The sequence below is a fragment of the Macaca thibetana genome, chromosome 16, assembly GCF_024542745.1.
Source record: "Macaca thibetana thibetana isolate TM-01 chromosome 16, ASM2454274v1, whole genome shotgun sequence".
Classification (NCBI taxonomy): Eukaryota; Metazoa; Chordata; class Mammalia; order Primates; family Cercopithecidae; genus Macaca; species Macaca thibetana.
Window position 1 is genome coordinate 76,419,192 of NC_065593.1, and position 24,899 is coordinate 76,444,090.

Consider the following 24,899-nt stretch of genomic DNA (forward strand, 5'->3'; position numbering starts at 1 on the left):
TTGATAATGAGTCTTTCTCAGTTTGGCTCCCACACAAGAAGGGTTTTAGTGAACTCCCACATGTGTTTACAGGCCATTCACAAGAGGTATTTCTAAAAGTGAGTATCTGTATCCAAAAGGAGTCCATCTCGGAAACCTATATTTCTTTTCTAATTCGAGTTTAATGTTTCTAGCATCACAAGTATTTTCTATAACCATCCAGAAATCCAACAGGAATTAGGCATAAAGGTTGTATGCAAAAGTGTTGCACACAACACTTTTGTGTCTAGTGTTGAATGAATATTCTTATTCACATTTTCAACATTCCTGTTTGCACATGGCCACAGCAAAATTTCTTCAAGTATCTCAAATCACAAAAGTAACCCTACTTACCTAAAGCTACTTATCTACCATAATTATTTTAATTCTTTTGAAAATTACCTTTGATATTATTTTCAATACTTAATCTCATTATTGTATTAAAGTCAAAACAGGGCATTCAGTAAAAACTATATTCTATTAAGAAGAATAGGCAATCAGTTGCAAAAGAGGTAACATGTTTTTATGAGTAGTATACATGCAAAATACTGCTCTGCTGGATGGGCCTGATCCAGTTCTCCCTCTTTCAAAGCAGACACTGCATGCATGCTTACCAGGGCAGTATGCATCCACGTCCAGTTTCTGAGCTGAAGTGAGGGTTGGTGAGCCAAGCTCGGATTCTGGAATTCGTGGGCTCTCAACAAACTTTGCCTTCCTCAGAGGGGCTAAGAACAAAAAGAGAGAGAGAGCGAGCAAGAGACAGAGAGAGCAAGAGAGAAAGAAGGAGAAAGGAAAGGAGAGAGAAAAAGGAAAGAGAAACAGGGAAAGAGAAGGAAAAAGGGAAAGAGAGAAACACAGAGGGGTCATGAGTAAGGGGAACAGCAGGCAACAGATGGAAGCACTTAAATGAACGACACACTCTGTCAGACTCAGATCAGGTTACCCTATTTTTTAAGCCAGAAGAAAAAAAAAACTAACTAATTGCATTCTTCATAGAGGAGATGGGTCTTGTTAAAAGTCACTGAAAAATGGAAAAGCTAAAATCTAATACTCAAAACTATTAGTATAGATTGTGATTGTTACCTTTGGTTATTTTCCCTCTCTTTATAAAGCAAAGAGTTTTCTTACCTTGGCTTCTTTTGCCATTAAATACAGATACTAACTAAGGAAAGCACAGGACAACGTTTTAAGGTTTTGTTTATAATCATTGTAATCAAAAGGTTTTTGTTATCCAGAAATAACTACTCTAATACTCAGTCATGATAAATACCGTAAGTAGGATTAAATATAAGCCATCAGACCTAATCTACGTAGCTTAACAAGAAAATCAATTACCTTACTTCTCAGCTATTAATGTAAGAAGTCAAAACTGTTGGTGGACTAAAATATTAACTAGGCCATGCTAGTTTGACACTAGAAGCTAAAGAGATGTGATTTAGTTACCAATTTAATTATGAGGCCTACAGAATATTAATACCTCATGCCATGGAATCCATTCATTCTTGTAATGAATAAAGTATAACTCATAAATTGAAAGTTTTACTTATTGAAAGTATGTATACATTTTATTTACTAATTTTTAAGATGAAAAATTCAGGAACGCTATTGATATACATTCGAATAATCAGTTATTTTAAAAGTTAAAATATGAGGACTGCTTAGGTGCTTTCAAACTGAGTTCTATTAAATAACCTATAATAGGGTGACAGTGCTTAGCACAGCACTGGCACAAAAGTATTAGCTGAATCTGAAATTGATTTGTTTGTATTATATATTAGTGTAATAACCATAGGTGGCCAAGACATGCGAGTGTCTAAGATCACATTACTTTTTTCAAAAGTTTCTGCATGTTCTTCAAAATCCTCATCCATTACTGACCCACAAGAGATTCTACATTATTCCTAAAAGACCCTGTAAAAAGTAATATACAACTCTGTCATACAATGGCCAGAAATCTCCTTCATTTTCTTTGAAGGATAAAAATCAAGTATTAAAAGAATATAGAAACTATTTTCAAAATGTGCCAATTGCAAAACCAACAGACAACTAAGTCACACTTTAGACCTTAGGGTATGTATATTTAAAGCGTATGTTAAAAAATAATAATAAAGCCTGTTACTGTCTCCATGGCAACAAAGGCCTAACATTAAGAGTCCTAACAGTATGGTTCTGTCAAAAGCAAACTTTGGAATAGCAGACCTCTCACCTCTGCTATGAGTGTGAGACTTGAGCCTGTTTTTAAAAATCATTATTACAAATAAAGATCTCAAGTGATTTATATGTATATATGCAGGCTACTAATAGCCAGTATTAGAATCTCTTTCATTATAATTTCACCAACAGATTTAAAAATAATGCAACAGTTTATTCAATACTGCTTGGTATAGGAAAAATGATTATACAGTAATTTAATCCTTAAAGCTCTTAAGTCCTTCGCTAGAATTTTATTAAAGCATTGCCATGGCATCAGAGTAACTGTTGTACCTGCTGAGTTCTGACAAAGACAGCACAGGTCCCTGCTCAAGGGACTCTATATATCTTAAAATCTTAAAAACATTTTTTTTAATAATGAAATTTAGGGCTAGCAGACAGACCAGAAATTTAGGGTAGAAATGTAAGAAAAAAATTGAAGGATGGCAGGAGAACTTAAGGGAGGCATGAGGAGTGTACAAGAATTACGATATGAAGTCAAGGGAAAAGATCAGGGTTCTAGAGATCATACAGAAAAAAGGAAATAGCTGAAGACTGTGAAGACAGTACGGACTATATGGTGTTAATTAGAAGTTAAATAGATCTGGCAGAGGAAAAAAAATAAAGCCTCTTACTAAAATATACACTTCTCCAGCAAAGAGAGTTATTTTAGATCTATGAAGCTCAATGTATACCAACTTCTTTATTTTCCCTTCTCAGGAAATTCCAACTGAGGTTATCTTTATAGCTCACAGGAGACATCTAATTCTTTCTTCTATCTACTTTTCACCTCCTCCCTCATCCATGGGTTACTGTGCGTGTCTAATAATAAAGTTAAACTACTTTATAAGGTAGATGATAATGGAGTTCTCATCCAAGTCAAAGAAAACTAGTGTCATTTGTAAGTCAAACACAGGAGGGACAATCACAGATATGATAAGTTGAACAACAGTCATAATATTGCTTGGTGGAGAACATAAAAGGGCAAGTTGGAAGATGGGGCATACTATTTTACCTGGAAGCCTGGAATTTCAATCTGCTTCATTGTTAAAAAATGGTACATAAGATGATTCATATGAGTAAGAGAATTCCACATTAAAAGGCTTTCTCTGATAGTTAAAAAGAAGAAAGAAAGTGGTTGAGATGAGATGGGTAGGAATAATCTAAAGCCCAAACTTGGCATTTTATTGTGATGTAAGAGATAACAGAAACTACCGCACAAAGAAGTGATTGGAACTGACACTGGGAACATCGACTCTTATGCCCTCAACGACTTGAGTTACAGAATCTGGCAGAGGTTGAGCGCATGAACGCATATCAGCTTAGAGGTTAAGTACAGTGATCTGAAAAATCTAGGTCTTGATTCTAGCATATATTAATAGTAAGAAATTGGGCAAGTTATTTAGCCTTACCAAGTCTCAGTTTCCTAATAAAGTCATAGTATTGTTATGAGGCTTAACTAATTCCAAACATGTATAAGTATTTAAGCACAGTGCTTGGATACAGTGATACAGCTCACCTATTAAGTTTATTAATACATGGACTAATGAGGGCTATGGCTACAGAAAATAAAGTAAGAAAGTAGTTTCAGACATACTATAGACGCAGCATAACATGGTAGCACATTAGTGAGGAGTTTGAGAGTGCAGGAATTAAGGGTAAGGGCTCTGAAACCAGAAAGCTTACATTAGATTCCCATTTCATTCATTTTTTTCCCTAGCTGTAAGTACCTTTCTGTGTCTGTTTCCTTTCATCAGTTATTTTGGGCTAATAACATCAAAGACAATTTGTGAGGGTATTAAGTCAAATAAAATCCTCAAAACAGTACCTAGCCCAGAATAAATGCTCTAAAAAATTAGCTGTTATTATTTGTTTTTGCTGTTGTCATCATTGTCATCACAGATTCAGCATGATTTGGAGTTTGAACCGTGAATATATGTTGAGGCATGGGGGTAGTAAAACAAAGATGTCTAAGGGGATGAGAACAGTGATATCACCAATTACTTTTTAATTGAGAAGGGAATCATGTTGAAGAAAATACAGTATGTTATGCCTTAGCAGAGTATCCAAATCAAAATGGTCTAAGTTAGACAACAATAAATATGTGATACAGAATGGAAGTTAAACAGTATTCTTTAGACCACGGGTTCACAAAATGTGGTGCCTGGACCAGCAGTATAATATTACCTGGGAATCTGTCAGAAATGCAAATGATCAGGCCCCACCCCAGATAAGCTGAATCAGACACTCTGGAAGGTGGGGGCCCAGCAATCTGTATTCAGCAAGCCCTGCAGGTGATCGTACGGCACACTGAAGTTTGTGAACACTGGATTAGAGAATCTACAACCACCACATGCAAGCTGCTCATTAAGAGAATTTTCTTAAGAAAAAAGCTGTAATGAAATACAAATCAAGGCCTCATCTGTGATAGTATCAACATGTGTGGTAAAGTTAGAATTTCTTTTCTTTTTTTTTTTTGTGAGACAGGATCTGGCTCTGTCGCCTAGGCTAAAGTGCAGTGGTGTGATCTCAGGTCACTGCAACACGCAACCTCCTCCTCCCAGGCTCAAGGGATTCTCCCACCTCAGCCTTCCGAGTAGCTGGGACCACAGGCATGTGCTACCATGCTTGGGTAATTTTCGTTATTATTTTTTTTTTTTTGGTAGAGACAGGGTTTTGCCATGTTGCCCAGGCTGGTCTGAAACTCCTTGGGCTCAAAAGATTTGCCCGCCTCAGGATCCCAAAGTGCTGGGATTACAGGCATGAGCCACCCACGCCTGGCTATTAGAATTTCTTTTCAGTCATTCTTTTACCAGTTTAACTCTTGTGTTGTTGATGTTTCTGTTGCTGTTTTTTAAAGAGTCCTAAGTTATAAAGTATTAACCATATGGGTCTATTTTGAAGTAATAACAATACTATCTATACTCACTAATTCTTCCCATGATCACTTGGGAGGCAAGTGGTTGAGGGAGGATAAGAGCACACAGGAATGCTAATGGTGAAAGAGAAAATCCACCTATTGAGGTTCCTCTGTATACTGGAATGCTATAGATAATGTTGAAGCATATCTAGTTCAAACAAATATAAGGCCATTAAAAAAAGAATTTTAAATAATTACTGAAGTATATGTCTTTAGTAAAGGTTTCATAGCAGAAGGGATTTTTTAGGAGGAAACTGGCAGAAGACTCAAGAATATACTGAGAGAACAGTATAGAGGCAGACCAAATGAAAGCAAAGATCAAGAAAATATAAAATGAAAGATAAATATACAGATAGGCAGAACAATAAAAGTATCAAGAAAGTATTTTCACAAAGTTGGATTTGAGATTATAAAGTACATTTAGTAAAGTTAACCTACAGATAACTTAATAAACATTAATTGTCCAATGTGGTAGGAAAATAAAAATTTTTGTGTAGGTAAGAAAAAGAAATACAAGGCATCCAAAGTAGAAAGGAAGAAGTAAAATTATCTGTTTGCAGAAGACAACTTATATGTAGACAACCCTAAAGACTCCAGAAAAATACCTGCTGGAACTAATAAACAAATTTGGTAAAGTTGCAGGATACATAATCAACTCACAAAAATTAGTTGTATTTCTATACACTAACAATGAACAATCTGAGAAAAAAAAACCTAAGGAGATAGTTCAATTTAAAATAGCAACAACAAAAAAATAAAATATGTAGACATAAACTTAACCAAGGAAGCAAAAGACTTGTGCACTGAAAACTATAAAACATTGCTGAAAGAAATGAAAGAAGGTACAAATAAATGAAAAGGCATCCATTCTTCATGGACTGGGGGACAATATTAAGATGGTATACCACCCAAGTGATCTATAGATTTAATGCAATCCCTACCAAAATCGCAATGACTTTCAATGACTTTTTTTTTTTTTTTCCAGAAATAGAAACATCCATCTTAAAATTCATGTGAAATCTCAAGGGAACCTAAATAGTCAAAACAATCTTGAAAAAAATAAGAAACTTGGATTTCTCATACTTTTTGACTTCAAAACTTAATACAAAGCTATAGTAGTCTAAACAGTATGGTACTGGCATAAAGACAGACATACAGACCAATGGAATAGAAAAGGCTGGCCAGAAATAAACTGTATCATCAATAATTTTCGACAAGGGTATTAATACCATTTAGTAAGAAAAGGACAGTCTTTTCAACAAATGGTTTTGAGGAAACTGAATATGCAAAAGAGTGAGGTTAGATCCTTATCTTAAATCATATAAAAATTAACTCAAAATGGATCAAAGACTTAAAAATAAGAGGTAAAATTGTAAAACTCTTTGAAGCAACATAGAAAGAAAAGATTTGAACTACAGAATTGTAAAGAAGTAGACTAGAGAAACATTGAGAAATTTATCTGGAAAGAGAAAATTATATTTTAAAACATTTTAACAAAGCTTTCATATGCAGAATCTTATAACACTTTAGTTCCTAAACATTTACTAGAAAATAAACCTTTGAATACCATGAATTTTCTGCAGTGGGAGTGGGAAAGAAGGGTAGAAGGAGAGATAGTGTTTGTGTCATTCTTTATTTCCTTCTTATTAACCCCAGATCTCTGTTAGGTTTAAAATCTGGAAATAGGTGGGAAGGGCATCCTTCTACCTATCTAATGTGCTGATTAACTATTTCTCATGAATGTGCTTCAATGGTGACATAAGTAACATCTTGAAGAATGGGGAAATGCAAGGAGATTTTCCCTGTTATTCATTTCTTGCAAAATGTGGGGGGAGGGGTGTCAAAAACAATAAATAAAAATAAAATAAAGCACAAAAAAAAAACAGAGAGAAGGAAAAACCAATAGAATTTGACATTTTGGCATAGGGTAGATAAAAGTGAAAAATGGCGAAGAGGAAAAAAATGATAATTCATATTTCCTGTTTTTTGAGGGAGAAAGTTAACTATGTAAAGAAAATGCAAATTGGGTGCTACATGAAATTTTCACATACAAAGAATGATAGTTTAAATGAAAATTATTTTGTTAGAAACCTGCATGTAACTATTTCTAAACCAATTCCATAAAACATGAGCTCTTCCCTTCAATTCAATGAATGCTACTGTGTCCTACCACGTGCACAGAGCAGTAAGAAATGCTTCAGGGGATTCAAACATAATTAAGACAGTGGCCAGCCTAGAGGAACTTAATGATGGGGTAAGAGAGAAGAACAGCTATGATACAAACAGGAGAAAGCCAAGTGCCATGAAAATGGTACAAAACATAGGCTACACAATTTAAAGAGAAAAATGTATTGCAGATGCCTCCCAACTAACTCATCAGAGTTTAATAAATGTTAATTTTCTATTAAAAATTGGATTTATAAGGTGATTTTAGGAAACTGGTTTCAGAAGATCTATTAATTTCACTAATTTATCTTCTTTTAAAGTTTCATGAAGAATTTTATGGTTACAACAGTTGAAAAGTAACTGGAGAAAAACATGCTCACAGCTTATGTCTTTAAAAATTTGGAAAAGAACACATTGAACTCCAAATCAGGCAAAAAAACAAAACCATAAAGATCAAAGCAGAAATCAATGAAATAGCAAATAAACTTATTTGCTTTTCAGAGGAAAATGATGAAACTAGAATTTAATTCTTTGAAATGATAAAGAAAATAGAAAAAACTTACTCTAGACTGACAAAGAGAAACAGCATGAACTATCAAATTAGGAATAAAAATGGGGCCATCACTATTGACTCTGCAGAAATGTAAAGGACTATAAGAGCATATTAATAACAACTTTAAGCCAACAAATTTGATAACTTAGATGAAATGGGCAAATTCACAGAAAGACACAAATGATCAAAACTCATTCATTAGGACATGGAAAAATCTGAGTAGATTTATAACAAGTAAATAAACCGAATTAGTAATTAAACATCTTGCCACAAAAAAGTCCAGTCTCAGTTGTCACCACTGGTGAATCCTATCAACCTCAAGAAGAAATAGTAGCACTCCTTTACAAACTCTACCAGAAAAATAAGAAACAAGTTGCGACAGGAGCAAGTGACTTAGAATATCAAGTTACTTCAGATATATGTGGCTAGACTTTATACCAACAGTGTTTAAGAAATCTGTAGTGATGTCTGGCTTATGAATTTAGTTTGTTCTTAGTTCAATCAATTAAAATAAATATTATCACACTTTGCCTTGTTTTAAAAATTAATGATACCATTTTAATGTTTATCAAGTAAAAAAGTTTAAAAACTTCTTCCAATATTACATCTATAGATGATAGTTTTCTTAAAGAGCTTTATACAAACTTTTAATTTTGCTCTGATCTTCTTTGGCACTCAAGGCAGAATTAAATGTAACATTTTTTTTCAGATGAGTATTTCAATGGTAGAGAAAACATCCCTAAATTTTGTTTTAGAAAGACCAATGAAATGGGATCATTCTGTTGGGTCCTATAGATGGCCTATTTTTTTACTGATGCAAAACATCTTGCTAGAGCTCAATTCTAACGTGAGGTACACAGCGCTAAAAACAACTACCTCACTTTCAAAAAAAGCTATGTAACAACAAATAAAATAACATCATTTGTGTAACAGTTTATTTTATACTTTTTTTTTTTTCTTGAGACAGAGTCTCGCTCTGTCACCCAGGCTGGAGTGCAGTGGCACAGTCTCGGCTCACTGTAGCCTCCACCTTCTGGGTTCACACAATTCTCCTGCCTCAGCCTCTGGAGTAGCTGGGATTACAGCTGTGCACCACCATGCCTGGCTAATTTGTGTGTGTGTGTGTGTGTGTGTGTGTTTTGTTGTTTTTTTTTTTTCCAGTAGAAACGGGTTTTGGCATGTTGGCCAGGCTGGTCTCGAACTCCTGACCTCAAGTGATCTGCACACACTGGCCTCCCAAAGTGCTGGGATTGCAGGCATGAGCCACCGCGCCCATTCTATTTTATATTTTTATTTAAATTTTTACCTAAGCTCATTCCACCTTTGTAATTTTTCTATGTAAAATACATTAATCCTGTTTTGCAGATGGGAAAACAGAATCACAAGATCTCTTGTCCAAGATCACAGTAATTAAGTGGTAGATTACAGATACATATCCTGATATTTTGATTTCAAATATTATATTATTTCATTTATAATACTGTTCCTGGGCGGGCATGGTGGCTTGCGCCTGTAATCCCAGCACTTTGGGAAGCCAAGGCAGGTGAATCAGTTGAGGTCAGGAGTTCGAGACCAGCCTGGCCAACATGGCGAAACCCCATCTCTACTAAAAATACAAAAATTAGCCAGGTGTGGTGGCATGAGCCTGCAGTCCCAACTACTCGGAAGGCTGAGGCAGGATAATTGCTAGAACCTGGGAAGCAGAGGATGCAACGAGCCAAGATGGTGCCTCTGCACTCAGCCTGGGCAACAAAGCAAGACTTTGTCTCGAAAACAAAAAACTGTTCCTGAAGGTATGGGACTGATTTTAGGATGTAAAAGATGATTTAAAATCATCCATAAAAATGGCAGTAAATAGCAACGAATTACATAGCACAGGGCATTACTAGTGCCCACCAATATCCTGGTCTCCATTCCCTTCTAGGCAGAGGGGTGACTACAATTACCAGCTGTAGTGCAGTTTAGAAAAGACTAGTTTGGGCCAATGAAATGAAAACAGAAGTGACATAGTCCCTGCATGATTCTACAATATGTCTCTTCCTCTGACAGAAAAATCACGATGAAAGTCTCATGTTGAGATAGTGAAACTACAAGACTGAAGCAGCAATAAAGGACAGCTGCCCTGGAGAGTTGCCAACGTTTGCTGGGTGAATTAGAAATCAACATTTGTTGTATGAATCTGCTGCCATTTTAAAGATGGTTTATTATGGCAATATAGTCTAGCCTATTCCGACTAATGAAATTACTACAAAGTTACTCTTTTCAATTATCTGTTAATCCTTCTGAATAGGTCAAGAAGAAAATTTTAATGTGCAGCTAGTATCAGCTAATCCTCCTTTTTAACAAAGAGAGCTGAGCTTCAGAATCATTTGAAGGTTTAAGTAGCCAGACTAATGTTCTAGTTAATCTTCTAGTTATGTTCATGATATTGATTTTCTAGTTTGACTAGTAATATAAAGTTTCTTTCAAAGTAAATTAAGCAAAAGCATGAAATTCCAAGAAAACAGTAGGTTAAACAAAGAGTAGTTATAACCAGGTGGGGCAAAAATCATGGAAATCCTATACCAAATGAATGAAATTAAGAAACAGTGCAGGTACCACATGTATTTCTTTCTCTCTTCAGACAGGGTCTTGCTCTGTCACCCTGGTTGAAGTGCAGTGGTATGATCACAGCTCGCTGCAGCCTTGATCTTCTGGGATCAAGTGATCCTCCTCCCTCTGCCTTCTGAGTAGCTGGCGTTACAGGCGCATGCCACCACGCAATTTTAAAAAATATTTTGTAGAGACAGGGTCTCACTATGTTTCCCAGGCTGATCTCAAACTTCTTGCTTCAAGCAATCCTCCTCAGCCTCCCAAAGCGCTAGGATTATAGGCATGAACCACCACGCCCAGTGGCCAAACTCTATTTCATCGTACACAGTCTGGCTCTGTCACCCAGGCTAGAATGCAGTGGTGCGATTTCGGCTCACTGCAACCTTCACCTCCCAGGATCAAACAAGTAGCGGGACTACAGGCCTGTGCCACCATGCCTGACTAATTTTTTTGTATTGTTAGTAGAGATGAGGTTTTGTCATGTTGGCCAGGATGGTCTGGAATTCCTGAGCTCAAGCAATTGCCCACTTCTGCCTCCCAAAGTGCTGGGAATATAGCAGTGAGCCACTGCACCCAGCCAAACTCTATTTCAATAGAGCAACTTGACTTAATTTTCTATCTAGTTTGTGTTGAGTTGTGAGCAAAACATTTAGGCAACTGTATTTAAGTTGGTGTTCAGTATGAAGGACAGAAGTGGCAAAATATTTTCAGATTAACAATAACAATCTATTAGAGTCATGACTGGAATACTGGTTAGATAATAAGAGAATTGGGAGATAGCAAGTATAAACAGAGAAAACAATAAGTTAAAAAAAGACTTCTCATATGAACAGACTTATAATCATATGAGCAATCTAGTCATTTGATGAGATAGATAATCAGAGCAGTCTACTCTTAAAATTTTTTTTTGCCATCTTTCCAGAAGGGCCAATCCAGTTCTCTATTCTTTTAATAGCCTTTAATTCCACGGATGGCATAGTCAGAGGTCAAAAGTGAAGACAGGAAGCACAGACTGAATCTGTGTGTGGTACACACGTGTAATCTGTGAATAACCTACGTCCATGGTTACAATGCAGCTTCCTAACTTAGACAAGTGTGGTATGTCAATACAGAAAAGCTGTAGTTACTGTATTAAAGTGAGAGTAAATCATGAGGTCATTCTTGATAGCTTTAGAGTGGGTTCTCACTCAAAGTTTCTAAATTGTGTTACCACACTTCAAAATATATGAAGGATTTTATCATGACCAAACCTGGCACAGAAAGAAAAATCTTTTAAAAATATGTCTCTGATCATTAAGAAAGAGAAAGGGAAAGATAGGTAAGATGGTGAAGAGACGTATTTCATTTCAGAGGACAGAAGAAGAATACAGATTAACAAGGAGGGACAGGATACGCAAGGACACAGCCTAAAGTAGCCCTCCCAACAACAGTCCAAGCAGAACAAGAGCTAGCACTAGATGCAAAAGGAAGAAAGCAATGTTTTCATCTTAATGAACTGTTTGAGAAAGACTGAAGTTTCTCAAGCTCAATTTCAGCCTATGTATTTATAAAAATTATGGTCCTTTCACATAGATATATCACTATAGTTATAGTATAATCATGTTTTCTACTTGTATTAGTCAGGGTAGGCCAAGAGCTGAAACAAACAACTTTATCTCAGTAGCCTAATACAACAGATTTCTCCTTCAATATGCATATTCGGTAGGAAGCTTCTTTCTATAATGTAGTTCCAACAGTATCTTACAGCCCCAGAGTTCTTTGTTGGATTCTCTGCATCCAGAGATGCAGGGGGTGGGAAAGGGAAGGGATGAATTGCACATGTAAAGTTTCTGAACTTTGCGAAATGTCTGGAACTGGAACACACTGTTTCCAATCATACATCATTCAAGCTCAGTCATATGACAGACACATTTAAGTGCAAGGAAAGCTGGGATATGCAGTTATATGCAGTTTACCTATATGCCCAGGAAAAGGGGGGAATAGGTTTTATAAAAACATAGTATTCTTTGCCATACTCTATATAATACCTTGGACATTCATAAAAATGAGATGCAGAGCTAATAAAGCAGCAGACCCTGTATTAAATTTAGCCCTCTTTCTTTCAAATGGGCTGGATATACATCATCAGGACCTAAGACAGACCTAAATTTATGTGTTTATTTCCCAACTTTTTCATCAAATACAATGCTTTATATTACAATGCCTAGAATAGTATCTGGCATATGATAGCTGGTTAATGATTATTTGTTAATTGAGTAGTATAGAGAATCAAAGCAAAGACAGACATTACAAATAAGAGTTTTACTATACAAAGTGAGTCTTAAAAAGTGCTCATGGATAAAACAAATCTTTGTCACCTGAGAGACACAGAGAGGCTTTCATGAAACAAACAGATTATATAAACTATCTTCATTACAATGACTATAATCATTTAATTTCTAGCTTTAATGACTGGATTCTTTTCTATAAAAGATACCCAACAAAATACACTGAGAACAAAGATGAATTACAAGGGAAACACATTTGAAAAGAAAAGACACTTTAGCTGTGTATTGGCTCTTCCACATTGAGGGATATTTGAAGGATACATCACAAAAGAAATCAACATCCTCTTTATTCCTAACTTTTAACAGTCAGACCAAGTAGCTGGTTCCTGGTCCTCCAAAGCAGGTAAGTCAACTGTGGATCAGTTTGTCCTTCTGAACTTGTTTTTAAGCTCTATTTAGGCAGGTCTAGAGTAACTTTTTACTCTGAGGCTAGTTTAGCCTTACTACTAATGTGTGCTCTTACTTGGATCCCTACTGAATGCTCCAGGTTTTTAATAAGATCTTTCCAGTCAGAATGAGAAAGAATAAAAAATTAAAAATTTCCCATTCCTATTTGGGCTCTAGGAATTGTTCAGTTCAAAACTCCCTGGTATTTATTCTTTCTCTGGCCTCGTGGAGTCTCATTGCACATCTCTGCAACTCGGTATTAAAGATGCAAAAGGACCCCTCTGCAGAGTTCTGTAGTTGTCTCGGATTAGCTTCCTGTTCTTGGGTACTCTGTAACTTCTGGTTGCCCTTGCCGCCTCAATCTCTAAGATTCGGTAAGACTGTCACTCTCTGCTAGAGTTCTCCACAGTCAGAATACCTTTTGTCAGAAAGCAGGATCCACTGAGTTCTTGTCACTCTCAACCCATGCCCTTTCTCTCAGGGATCACATTACCATGCTGTCAGTTATCCAATATCTGAAAACAGTTGTTTCCAGTGGGAAGGCAAGTTCATTACTGGTAAATTCATCATAGTGGGAAGAAGCCTCTCATTGTTATTTTAATTTGCATTTTCTATATGTTTATTATTCAGAATGTGGCTGAAAAAAGGTAGAGCCTTTGTCTGTTTTATATACTGCTATATCCTTAGTACTGCCTATAATAGTGCCAGGCACAGAGCAAGTTCTCTATTACTTGTTGAATGAATTAACTAGTTTATATTTGTGTACATATTTATAGAGGTATAAGTGATCTGTTCATGTCCTTCATCTGTTTAGAACTTAAGGCCTAAGAAAACTGGTGATTCCCAGCTGTATCCAAGGTAACTCAGAATAAGTATGTTCTTCCCACACTATTTTCATGCAATTATGTTGTGCCACATAAAAGGATATGCCAGACACATTGATATATAGATAGAACACAGAAGCAATAAATATGGAGACAACATACTGATCCAAAGAAACAGTTACTCAAAAAATGACCACAATAACTTTTAGGATATTCCTACAGACATTACTTCAATGGGATTTTGAATAACTTAAAGAAATTCTCACTTCAAGAAGAAATTGAGATTTATATCTTCATTTATCTGTAAATCTTTATCTTATTATAAGGAAACAGGCAAATTACTATGGCCTGCACCTGTTGTAAATGACATCTCTTCACAGCAGTGAATAGCAAAACTCAGTGTATGAGATAAAATAAGGCAGTGTAAATTTCAATTACCTATTTTATTATTTTTGCATATACAAATCAATAATCTGAGCTCAGAAAAGCCTTTTAAATGTGATAACCTGAAACACAATACTCAAATGCCAATAAGTTTAACGTTATTAGGTTTGATTTCCATACACCTAAAGAGCACTAGGTTTTTGACAATATAAAAAGGAGTTCCAAATTTCAAAGTCTGGATATATTGGCTAATACATGATTACTGGCTTCTGATATAAGCAATTCTAACTATTTGTCCGACCAACTTCTGAGTTTTAAAGTAGCTATGATAAATAACTCCACTAAAATGTAAGATATTATATAAACATGGTTCATCATAGAAAAGTTAAAACATGTAAGAGAAAATAGTGTAAATAAAATTTACCAGAAATCCTACCTCTGTTAAAAATCTGTAGTATATGGCCTTCCTATTTTTAAATTTTATATAAAATATTACTGTCAACAAAGAACAGCTAAAAGTGATTGAAGACTTCTCTTTCAAATGTATAGCTTTTGAAAGGAATATTGAGATCCTAAAGTGGCAAGGAAATTCACCGATCAACATTTTATGAGTTGCATCACTATTATTAAGATGAATATTAGCACTGTCTTTTGGTGTTAACTCTCACCTTCTCAATAAATATCTCAAAATAGATTTTATTATATCTATTTACAAATTACAAAATAGATTTTACATATTTAACTTACATAACATATTTACAAATGCAATCTATGCAACAGTACATAACAGATAGTGATATGACTGTAAGGTATGAGGTGAGATATTTTTGTGGGGTTTTTTGCTTTTTATTTTTAGCTAGGGTCTCACGCTGTCACCCAAGCTGGTGCTGTGGCACAATCATGGTTCACTGCAGTCTTGACCTCCTGGGCTCAAGTAATCCTCCTATCTCAGCCTCCCAAGTAGCTGGGACCACAGGTGCATGCTACCACACCCAGCTAATGTTTAAATTTTAATGTTAAATTTTTTGTAGAGATGGGTCTCACTATGTTGCCCAGGCTGGTCTCAAACTCCTGGCCTCAAGCAACCCTCCTGCTTCGGCCTCCCAAATTGTTAGGTGTAGGCCACAGTAACATGCTAGATGTTCTTGTAAATGTTGTCAAAATTGTTACTATGCCCCCCAAATTAGAAGAAAAAAATCTTTTCCAGTATCTTTCAAAATAGAAATATTACATATGTATTATCTTCTTTTATCTTCTCTTATAGGATATTATCTTATCTTATAGGATAAAATAAATTATAGGATAAAGTAAAAAACACAGTAACTGAAAGGAGAGGCTTTTAAGCAAGACTTGTGTTACATAGCCTATCATGTAGTCTTCAACAAATTATTTAACTTTTCCATGCTTGGCTTCCTTGTCTTTAAAATGTGAGCCATAATCTGAGTTGCTCTGATAATTAAATGTAAAGGGTAAAATATAGGTAAGACTGAAAAAGAATTAGTATTTATTTTTCTTTGGAAATAGGCAGCTGAAGTATAATGCATTACTCAAGACCCACGGACCAAGCTACCCTGGAACAGAAAGTAAAATGTGGATCTTGGATTCATGATTTAGTGATAGTGTACACAACAGATGCTCTGTATACATCTTTAAGCTAAGTGGCCTATGTAATTATTACAATAATAATGTGCCACTCACCTCTCAAGGTTAAAGATTTAAATGAACATATTTCTCTAAAATTAGCATAGTGCCTTGCATATATAGTGTGCTCAATGCTAAGTGTTATTAGTATATAACGATCATGGTGGTGGGGGTGGTGATATGACACGCAATAGAGGAACATGGAGACATACCAAATAAATCATAAGAAGTTGGTCAGAATGTTTGGCATCTAGAGGGGATGAAAAATTACAAGTAATTTACTCATGCTTCTCACCTTGGTTATGTCTGTCTCTTTCCCCACATCCCCCCACAAGAAGGATAACTGCTATTTAATAGATGAAAGTCACTCCTTTGAGTGGAATACATATTATAACAGGATACTAGTACAAGTGCTTTTGTATATTTGACAGGGAAAAGTACAATATGTTGGATAAGAGGTGTTTATGTGAATGCTAGAAACCAGTTCCTTTTTGAATATTTTACCAACTATGATTTAAAATCATGCTAAGTTATATAATATTAGATTTATGATTCTGGTTTTATAAATCTGCAGTATAAATTCTACCCTTTCTATGTGTAGGAATCATTAAACTCTACTAGATTATAAACTCTTTGAAGGCAGGGGCTTTAGGAAAATCATCTCAGAATAGTGTTTTGAGAATAACATACAATGCACTCGCACTGCTGTTTTACAATTTGCATTAGCTGTCAATAATGGCTGAAAAATGCTGACTAGGTAGAATTACATAAATTCCTTCAAAATATAGTTTTACATATAATAAAGAACTGACGGCAAAACAGACTTGGATTGGAAGCAAGCAAGTATATAACAGTGAGTCATCATTTACTGACAATTCCAAATTGAGTTCTCCATGGCAGACCCAAAAGATCTAGCATTAACAAAGAACACAAAAAGAATTATGGAAGGTTATTCCTTTTTTTTTTCTTTTACAAAACTTCAGGATAGTAAGCTGAAGAAGATCCTAGTCAATCAATGTAGGAGGTAAAAAACTACTGGCCAGGTGCAGTGGTTCACACCTGTAATCCCAGCACTGTGGGAGGCCGAGGCGGGTGGATCATGAGGTCAGGAGTTTGAGACCAGCCTGGCCAATATGGTGAAACTCGGTCTCTACTAAAAATACAAAAACTAGCCAGGCGTGGTGGCGCACGCCTGTGATCCCAGCTACTTGGGAGACTGAGGCAGGAGAATCGCTTGAACCCAGAAGGTGAAGGTTGCAGTGAGCCGAGATTGCTCCACTCCTCTCCAATCTGGGAGACAGAGCGAGCCTCCATCTAAAACAAAACAAAACAAAACAAAACAAAACACCTGTTACTAGTTGCATATATGTGAACACTGTGCCAATACTGTAATAAAATTCTGTTTAAGGATAAATTAAAAACAAAGTAAGTCTTTGTCCCACAGACTAAAATGACTATTGAGGCATTTTCAAAGATTAAGTGTGAAGGCCAGTAACTTTCTGGCTTGTTGCTGGAATGTGCAGTTGCTACTAAGTCACAACAGAGAATTATTAACAAGGTTAGTAATTCCAACCGTGAGTAAAGAATCGTATTTCTCTGACCTTACAATATTTGTCAGAAATTGCTATTATTTGTGAGAGGACAAGTTGCTTTTCAATCTCCCTATAACCCTGGTATAATCTGGCTAGGAGAGAAGAGGGAAGATAAGATGATGATTAATTCCTGAGACAAACAGGGTATAGAAAGCTCTGGTGGAAGGAAAGTAAACCATGAAAAGAGAAAACCATGAAAAGAGAGCTAGCTGGAGGGACAGAACGAGCATTCTGCCAGAGAAGGCTTTGATTTAGGGGTAGAAGCAGGAATTTTCATTCGGGCTTTCCTTAAATACACAAAGGCATGAGATACTGTTTGCCTTACTCTTCTTGGTTGTATGGTAGTAAGAGGGTGTTCTATAAATACATAAAAAGTAGATGCTGATTTGGCTCAGAGGTCTTTCTTTTGTTGAGTTTTCATAAATCTCTTGCCACCTCTGGTTTTTAAACTAAATAAAACATATTGCTCTATTCATCGTATTATTTTCTTTAAGATTTGAAAAAAAAAAAAGATTCCAGTAGTAGGATAGAGGTGGAAGCAGTGCTGCAAAATATAGTAAAGAGGAATGGAAGCTGGAAAGCAAATCTCAAAAGAAAAAAATTGATACATTTTCCTTATGATTTCTGTCATTTTACTAATGTAACACTGTATGGTAAAGAGAAAAACAAAATTACATAAAACCTGGAACAACAAATGGTAAGGAGGAGAACAATAAAATCAAAGTTTTTATAAAATTTGGCACTAAAGCTAGATTTAAGCTGAATGTATGCACTCCAATGCATAAATATTTCTATGGCTAAAAACAAGTAACTTTAGAAAGTTTCAGTATTTATGAAAGACAAAAATCTCAAAATCCTATTGAGGAGGTTCTGTTTCTGTATTCAATAGCTTTCAAATCTTGGTGGAACTCTGGAGCTCATGTAGGCTGACGAGTCTTACAGTGTGGCCTATGGACCAGCATCACCTGGAAACCTGTTCAAAGTGCAGGTTCTCAGGCCCCACACTAAAATGACTGTGTCAGAAACTCTGAGGGTGGGGCACAGCAATCTGTGTTTTAACAAGTCCTTTAAATAATATGAAATGATATTACTTTTAAACTTGAAAGTTGGTTGTGTTTACTTAAATATCCATTAATACTGAATATTTGGATCAGTCTTGTGATGAAAGCAAATTTACATTCCAACCTAAGCAACTGGTGTAATGTAGAAAAAAAAAACAAAAAAAACAAAACAACAAAAAAAAAAGTAATTGTTGTAAACAGTAAAAACGATGTGATCTTTGGTAAGAAATGCATGTTTTATCCTCCCCCTCCCTTTTTTTCTGGGAGTGGAATGGGATTGTTCAGAAAGAAATGGAGATATCAACCAACAAGTAATCCCAACCTCTTTCTTTGCCCAGACCAGCTTTTATTTAACATCTGCAGCAGTATAGCCTCAGACTTTCTACATGACAAATTTTAAAGCCTAGATCTTATTATGATTGTTTATTTTAGTTTGCAAACTGATGTAACAGTAATTACATTCTTCTTGCTGTTAAATATTTTACTTTATGAAACTGTGCTGTGAACTTAAAAACTGTGGTGGAGAATCAGTCTTACATTTCTGTTGTTATACTACAACGTAGTCCACAGTAATTTCCTTAGAGCTATTTTCTTTTAGGTAAACTCTATTTAGACACAATTCTTGAAAAACCTTTCCTGTGTTTCCATGCAGTGTTTTCCATCTTGTGACCTGCCTCATGTTTTTCAGTTTCAGCTCCCTGAATCTTCACTGATGCTGGCTGACTCTTGTAAACTCTGCTAAATTCACTTTCCTACAACTCTGAAGGAATAAAGTTAATGTGCTTTGTTTTTGGATTCCTGAAAAACAAAATGTTTATTATCCAGGGATTTTAGTGGTGTCTTTGCATATCAAGGTAAGATGTAGTAAGGTATGTATATTTCCACAAGCAGCTCTAAATTTAGCGTTTTATACAGAATTCCAACTATACTCAATCACAGCTTTAAATTCTCAGGGGAGCCTCAAGGCAGAATAAACTACTATGCCCTTAATAAAGGATATGTATAATTGTGTAGTAGTAATAACCGTAATAAAATTCTTTATAGATGCAATTATAATAAAGTTAAGGTTAGACTATGCCCCCTGAAATGTAAATACGCAGTAAACTAACAGATAAAGTGACTGTCAACATTTACTCCTATTAGGAAATGAATTAACAAAACAGCAAATAAAAGATAGTAAATTGGTTTTTTAATTTTTTTTTTTTTCTGTGAGATGGAGTCTCACTGCACTCCAGGCTGGAGTGCAGTGGTGCAATCTTGGCTCACTGCAACCTCTGTCTCCCAGGTTCAAGTGATTCTCCTGCCTCAGCCTCCCAAGTAGCTGGGACTACTGGTGTGCACCACCATGCCTCCCAGATAATTTTTGTATTTTTAGCAGAGACAGGGTTGCACATGTTGGCCAGGCTGGTCTTAAATTCCTGACCTCAGGTGATCCGCCTGGCTCGGCCTCATAAAGTGCTGTGATTATAGTTGTGAGCCACTGAGTCCTGCCAAGTAAACTGTTTTATTGTGCTACCTAAGAAACAACAATAAAAATAATTACGATGAGAGAAACAATTAAGTTGGATACTGGAGAGGAAAGAGAAATAGCCTTCCCAGCTTTCTTATTTTATAACTGTATAGATATATAAGATTACTATAAAGAAAACATAAGGTGGTGATTATAATTTATTTTTCTAATCTAACTGGACTCATCATTACAACAGTAAAATACTGCAGATATGAAGCCAACTTTCTTGCTCATAGTTGTTCTTATGTGTTTCTACGCATATGTGTACTTTAGTAAATCTATCACATACTTCTAGATAAGTTTTCAAAATTATTACATGGTTAATAAAGATCACTTCAAAGTTCTGAATGTCTAACTACGAGCATACACAGATGATGTAAGTAATATTCAGTGCTCACCATACGCCATACATTGCTAAGCACTTGACATACACTGTTCATCTTCATAACATTCTTATGAGGTAGCTACTCTTGTTATGCACATTTTGTAAGAGAGGAAACTGAAACTTGGAAAATGTGAATAACATGTAAAAAACTCACACAGCTAGTAAGTGGTAATGCTGGAACCTGAGCCTTGTATGTCTTACTACAAAGTCTAGGCACTGCTGGGCATGGTGCCTATATTCCCAGCACTTTGGAAGGCGGAGGCAGGAGGTCTGCTTGGGCCCAGGAGTTCACCACCAGACTGAAGTTCAGTATCAGGCATCACAGTGAGACCTCATCTCTACGAAAATTAAAATAAAAAAAAAAATCAGCCAGACACATGGTGTTGCGCCTATAGTCCCAGCTATTTGGGAGGCTGAGGTGGGAGGATCCCTGGAGATTGCGGCTGCAGCGTGAGCCATCCAGCCTGGGTGACAGAGCAAGAACCTGGCTGAAAAAAACAAACAAAAAAACCCACAAAGTCTGGCTACTTAACTACTTCTATAAACCGTCCTTAAGTATGCAAGTGAACCAAGATGAACACAAGATTCTTTACACAAAGCTCTCTAGTTTGAGAGGGCATTTAGTAGGCTCAACAGATAAGAATGATATGTTACTAAACACAAATTTCCACTCACAATTAAACTTGGACCTAAGTCATATACAGAGAAGACCATAATTCATAGGTCTATTCCACAAATTCTCCTGAGAATAATTTGTGGTTTTTCTCAGGATTTTCCCAAACTTGGTCAGGGCTACTGAAAAATATGAAGGTAATATATACAGGAGGCCCTTTTAGCCTACATTGATAGGGACTAGTAGTGGATTGGTTTTTCTAAAATGTTACAAATGAGCAAAGAAAAAGTTGGTACACATATTACACATTTTTCCTTAAAATATAAATGTACATTTATCAACCAAACTCTTGCTGTAAGGCCAAGGCCTTTCTGTTTGAATATGAGTTCCAACTTTTCTTTTTCGTGTAAACTGCACTAAAAAGTATAATCTAGTCAATTTTTTCAAAATAAAACAAAATCTTAGACAACCTAATTATAGACAGATTTCTAAAATACCTTCACCCAAATTCATCAAAAAAATTTATTTTTAATTTTTAGGGCAGTAGGCATATACATTTATAGGGTGTATGAGTTATTTTGATAGGCCATATAATGTGTAATAATCACATCAGGGTAAATGGGGTATCTAGCGCCTCAAACATTTATCCTATGTGTTAGAAACAACCCAATTATGTTCTTTTAGTTATTTTTAAATGTACAATTGTTATTGACTAGTCATCCAGTTATAGCATTTTTTAAGTAACTTACTTTTATTGAGTTTTTCCAAAGCTTTTAACATAAGTTTCCTAGAAACTCTTTTATAGGTGCTTTCTTTCTGTATTTGTATCTTACTAATGGATATGTAATTTAATTATATTATCATAATAACAAGTACAATGGGCATTAACTTAACTGCCTCTCATTAAGCACAGGCCACCACAGGAGTAACACAAGTACCTAGGTGCATTAGAAGATAGTCTACTGGCCTCTAATATACATCCTGTCCTGACAACAGTCAGTAGGTGTCACAAAGGGAATGAAAACTTTAATCCTGCAAGTGATTAGGGGAATATCAGTTAAGAAATCTTCTCTTCTAATTGGCAGAGTTAGCTCACAGTGTGCAGGGCATGGTAATATGCAGAATGCAACTGAGAAAATAAGAAAGGTCTAAGAAGTCTAACAACATTTTCATATGCCACCATGCTTGTAAGGCACTAATTGTCAATATTTAGATTTGGAAAAAAAGCAGAGTATAAAATTCTGCCAGTTTCTTATGGTGACTAATGACAGCCAGTGCCCATAACGCAAAGGACCATGATGGAGTAAGAAATTAAAGCATGAATAGATTTTCATAAAGAAATCATTTCTACTTTGTCACATTTCAGTCTCTATACAATTTCTGTGACATTTTACTAGCTATTTTCTCAATAATAAATGATTTGGGAAGTAAAGTGTCAAAAGTATAAGAGAAGCATAAAACTATTTTGGACAGATGAACCTTGATAAAAAAAATCTTTTCAAAATCCAAGGCATAATCTGGAAAAATTATATAATTAGAATTAAAGTCAAATTAAAATTAAGTTAGAAGTAGAAGAGGTAGCTCATAGTTCAATGTCACTTTGTATAAACAAATGAAATATCGTTTAAAATAAGTCTAAACTAGACTAGATATTAACATATCTACAAAAATCGTTCATTAAAGCAATGATTTATCCCCAGAATGGAGAAGAGTAGAAAATATTAGACATTTAGTACAATAAGGAGAATTCCTTATTGAACACGACAGAGAATACCCAGTGGGAATAGCAAAAAAAAAACCCCAGCAAATTTTAATTGCAGTGTTGACAAGCTAAATCTGTCCTTTTTTTGGTACTTAAAAATGAGAAACTTAGTCATAACTGCAGTATGTCCCCAGCCTCAGGCTTAGGTAAGCAGTACCTTATATATCAGACCTTTTACCTTATAACTTTTCAGTAATAAGCTTTAAACACAGGTCAAAATTGGAATGAAGAGAGCTATTTCTTTCTTTTCTAGGCACTATAATATTGTCAGAGTCCTAAGAGTCAGTGGGGGATGGGGAGGTGAAAGGAACATGACTCATGTGTCATACTTACTTCTAGCCTCAGTTGAAAAGTGTTTACCATCACAAGTCTGATCAATAAATAAAACAGTGAGTCACAAATTTTCAATATCTCACTTTAATAAAACCCTAGTGAGTCAGGCATGGTGGCTCATGCTTGTAATCCCAACACTGTGGGAGGCCAAGGCGGGCCGATTACCTGAGGTCAAGAATTCAAGACCAGCCTGGCCAACATAGTGAAATTCCATCTCTATTAAAAAATTTAAAAATTAGCCTGGTGTGGTGGCATGCGCCTGTAGTCCCAGCTACTCGGGAGGCTGAGGCAGGAGAACCGCTTGAACCCAGGACGCGGAGGTTGCAAGTGAGCCGAGATTGCACCACTACACTCCAGCCTGGGTGACAGGAGACTCCCTCAAAAAAACAACAGGCTGGGCGCAGTGGCTCACGCCTGTAATCCCAGCACTTTGGAGGCTGAGGCGGGCGGATCACCTGAGGTCAGGAGTTGGAGACCAGCCTGACCAGCATGGAGAAACCCTATCTCTACTAAAAATACAAAATTAGCTGGGCTTAGTGGCGCATGCCTGTAATCCCAGCTACTCAGGAGGCTGAGGCAGGAGAATTGCTTAAACCTGGGAGGCGGAGGTTGCGGTGAGCAGAGGTCGCACCATTGCACTCCAGCCTGGGCAACAAGAGCGAAACTCCATCACAACAACAACAACAACGACTAAAACCTCCCCCCAAAAAACCTTAGTGAGTAAAGGCTCTTAACATCATAATAGGGTTATCTGCTTTGGCCTGCTTAGCCGAAGGCATTCAAGCTAAGAATATTATTGAAGCTCTAGGTAAGTGCAGGTTGATTTATTCAGTACATATTTATTGAACATCTACTATATGCCAGGCATTGTGCTAAAGACTGAGAATATAATAATAAAAAGGATACTGTCTCTCCCTTTTAGGGAGACAAGACCTAAACTACACAAATGCTAAATAATAGTAACAGTAATAATTGAGCACTTACTGTGATCCAAAGCTGTTCAAAGTCATTCACTCATTTAATCCTCATAATAACCCTAGGAAGTAGTAGGTACTATTATTATCTGCTTTTGCAGATGAGGAAACTGAGGGAAAGAGAGGTTAAGTTACTTGCCCAAGGACACAGAAGTAAGGCATGTCAGTCAGAATTCAAAATCCAGGCACTCTGGCTCCAGAGTACACAAACTATGTTAGATAAGCTTACGCTACATTATATTGCTAACTAACTTAAAACTTAAATCTGCAATAAATGCCAAGATGAAAAAGCCTGTTGTGTACTGAATGTATAACTTTACCACAATTATATCAAAGTTTCTCATTATATTATAACAATGTGACAATATATTTATCATACTTTTTTGGTAAAGGTTTCTTTTAAATAAAACAAGGAAGGAGAAACTACACACTTATCAAGTGTTTTGGATTGAATATGAAACCAGTTCCCACAGGAAGTAATCTAAACTCACAATGAAATACTCTGAACATTAATTAATTAATTACTGTTATAGGAGAGGACACCACCAGTATCCATTTGACAGCAAGATGTTTTCTAAATCCAGGCATGTTTCTATTGTCATATAAATGTGAGCCTTCTGATTCAAGTTGTAACTATTCTCTGCTCACTTAAAAAACTCAGCCTACC

At 35.9% G+C, this 24,899-nt stretch overlaps 1 protein-coding gene across 8 annotated transcripts in view; it reads right to left on the minus strand.

The window, feature by feature from the left end:
• Window positions 1–24,899, minus strand: part of TANC2 (tetratricopeptide repeat, ankyrin repeat and coiled-coil containing 2) — a 468,803-nt gene that overhangs the window by 277,312 nt on the left and 166,592 nt on the right. For 5 of the 8 annotated variants that reach the window (XM_050764933.1, XM_050764937.1, XM_050764935.1 and 2 more), the window contains one exon: window positions 633–743. The exons of the other annotated variants lie outside the window; for them this stretch is intronic. In XM_050764933.1, the coding sequence (XP_050620890.1) occupies window positions 633–743 (111 nt within the window). The remainder of the gene's footprint in view (window positions 1–632; window positions 744–24,899) is intronic. 8 annotated transcript variants of the gene reach the window in all.